The sequence below is a fragment of the Temnothorax curvispinosus genome, unplaced genomic scaffold (assembly GCF_003070985.1).
Source record: "Temnothorax curvispinosus isolate PA1 unplaced genomic scaffold, ASM307098v1 QBEX01017275.1, whole genome shotgun sequence".
NCBI classification, from domain to species: Eukaryota; Metazoa; Arthropoda; class Insecta; order Hymenoptera; family Formicidae; genus Temnothorax; species Temnothorax curvispinosus.
The window spans coordinates 1-1,185 of record NW_020227055.1 but is presented as its reverse complement, the minus strand read 5'-3'; the positions used below and the strand labels follow the sequence as shown (position 1 = coordinate 1,185).

The 1,185-nt window shown below is 25.1% G+C and overlaps 1 protein-coding gene across 1 annotated transcript; it reads right to left on the bottom strand.

Moving 5' to 3' along the window:
- Nucleotides 1-256: 256 nt before the first annotated feature.
- LOC112467401 lies at nucleotides 257-1,179 on the bottom strand. Its single transcript, XM_025035994.1, has 3 exons — nucleotides 996-1,179; nucleotides 575-743; nucleotides 257-475 (listed from the first exon to the last, which is right to left on the bottom strand). Exons 1-3 carry the CDS (start codon nucleotides 1,148-1,150, stop codon nucleotides 257-259), a joined length of 543 nt encoding a protein of 180 aa, XP_024891762.1. The 5' UTR covers nucleotides 1,151-1,179.
- Between the last annotated feature and the right edge of the window lie 6 nt (nucleotides 1,180-1,185).

The following is a 1,185-nucleotide window of genomic DNA, read 5'->3' as shown; positions in this document are numbered from 1 at the left end:
GGTTGCAACACTTATTTTCTAAATTTTAAAACGTATAACTATTTTAAGACTACAAACCACTGCTAATACAAATCACCTATTCAAAAATTAAGTCTTACAATTTTTATGTGACCTTTCTTATCAAATTTTTACACAAAAAATAATATTAAAAAACAACAATTGTAACAATTAACATTTATTATTATTATTTTTATATATATTTTATTATTTATAATTTTTTTATTTTATTATATTTTATTATTTTATTATTTACAATTTATATAAACATTTGTGGCTTACGAATATATCCAGAAGAATTCATAACATCTTTTAATAAAATTGGTATGGGTCCATGACTTGAAGAGCTGGTAGGCTCATATTTCCCCAAACTATTAATTATACTGTTACTTTTTATATGAAGTTCGTAAGCAACATTTTCATTATTGAAATTAGCATGCTTAGGAGCGCGAGCCTGAACTCCATCTAAATGCATAATCTGTAAAAATTATTTTAGTTTTAAAAATTATATAAGGAAGGAAGGAAAGAAGGAGGAAGGATTAAGAAGAAAGGAGAAAGAATGTGGTTGAATACTTACGTGGTTTGGTATAATTAGACTTTCAACGTTTTTTATTTCTTCGTTCCAGGCTACGACTTGAACACGTCTCCCATTTGCGTTATTAAGAAAGAATTTAAAAAATTTATATTGTTGCTTGTCTCCCACTAATCGGGGAGACTCAATGCCGTCCACATACCCAACAATTTCTCTGTTGAATGAAATAATGTAATATATATTATTATTATATTATTGTTATTATTATTATTTATTATATTATTGTTATTATTATTATTTATTATTATTATTGTTATTGTTATTTTTATATTATATATTTTGTTTTATAATTTGTATGTTGTGGTGGTTATGATGGATTATTTAGTTAAAATGGATAATATGTGACACGTTTAGATTTTTTTAATTAAAATTTTAATTGTTATTTTTTAATAGGTGTAATACTTACACTGTGGAATCGTAAATTTTTACATTATCCAACACTTCATTCGAACTTAATAAATTCAATGGATTTTGTAAATCGTTCTCCATCTGTTGTACGTTGTCTATTTTGGGGTCAGTAAAAATGCCTTGGTCGAAGTCTGTTTCAGTGTCAGTAGACATTTTGTATGTTTACAATAAAATTTAAAGTTGTTGAT

What these genes read in the sequence shown, in the direction of transcription:
- LOC112467401 (XM_025035994.1), bottom strand. Translation starts at nt 1,150, where the DNA reads ATGTCTACTGACACTGAAACAGACTTCGACCAAGGCATTTTTACTGAC. An exon ending in AAAATTTACGATTCCACAGT is followed by an intron (nt 744 to 995) that starts GTAAGTATTACA and finishes TTCATTCAACAG; the next exon opens with AGAAATTGTTGGGTATGTGG. An exon ending in GTCTAATTATACCAAACCAC is followed by an intron (nt 476 to 574) that starts GTAAGTATTCAA and finishes TAATTTTTACAG; the next exon opens with ATTATGCATTTAGATGGAGT.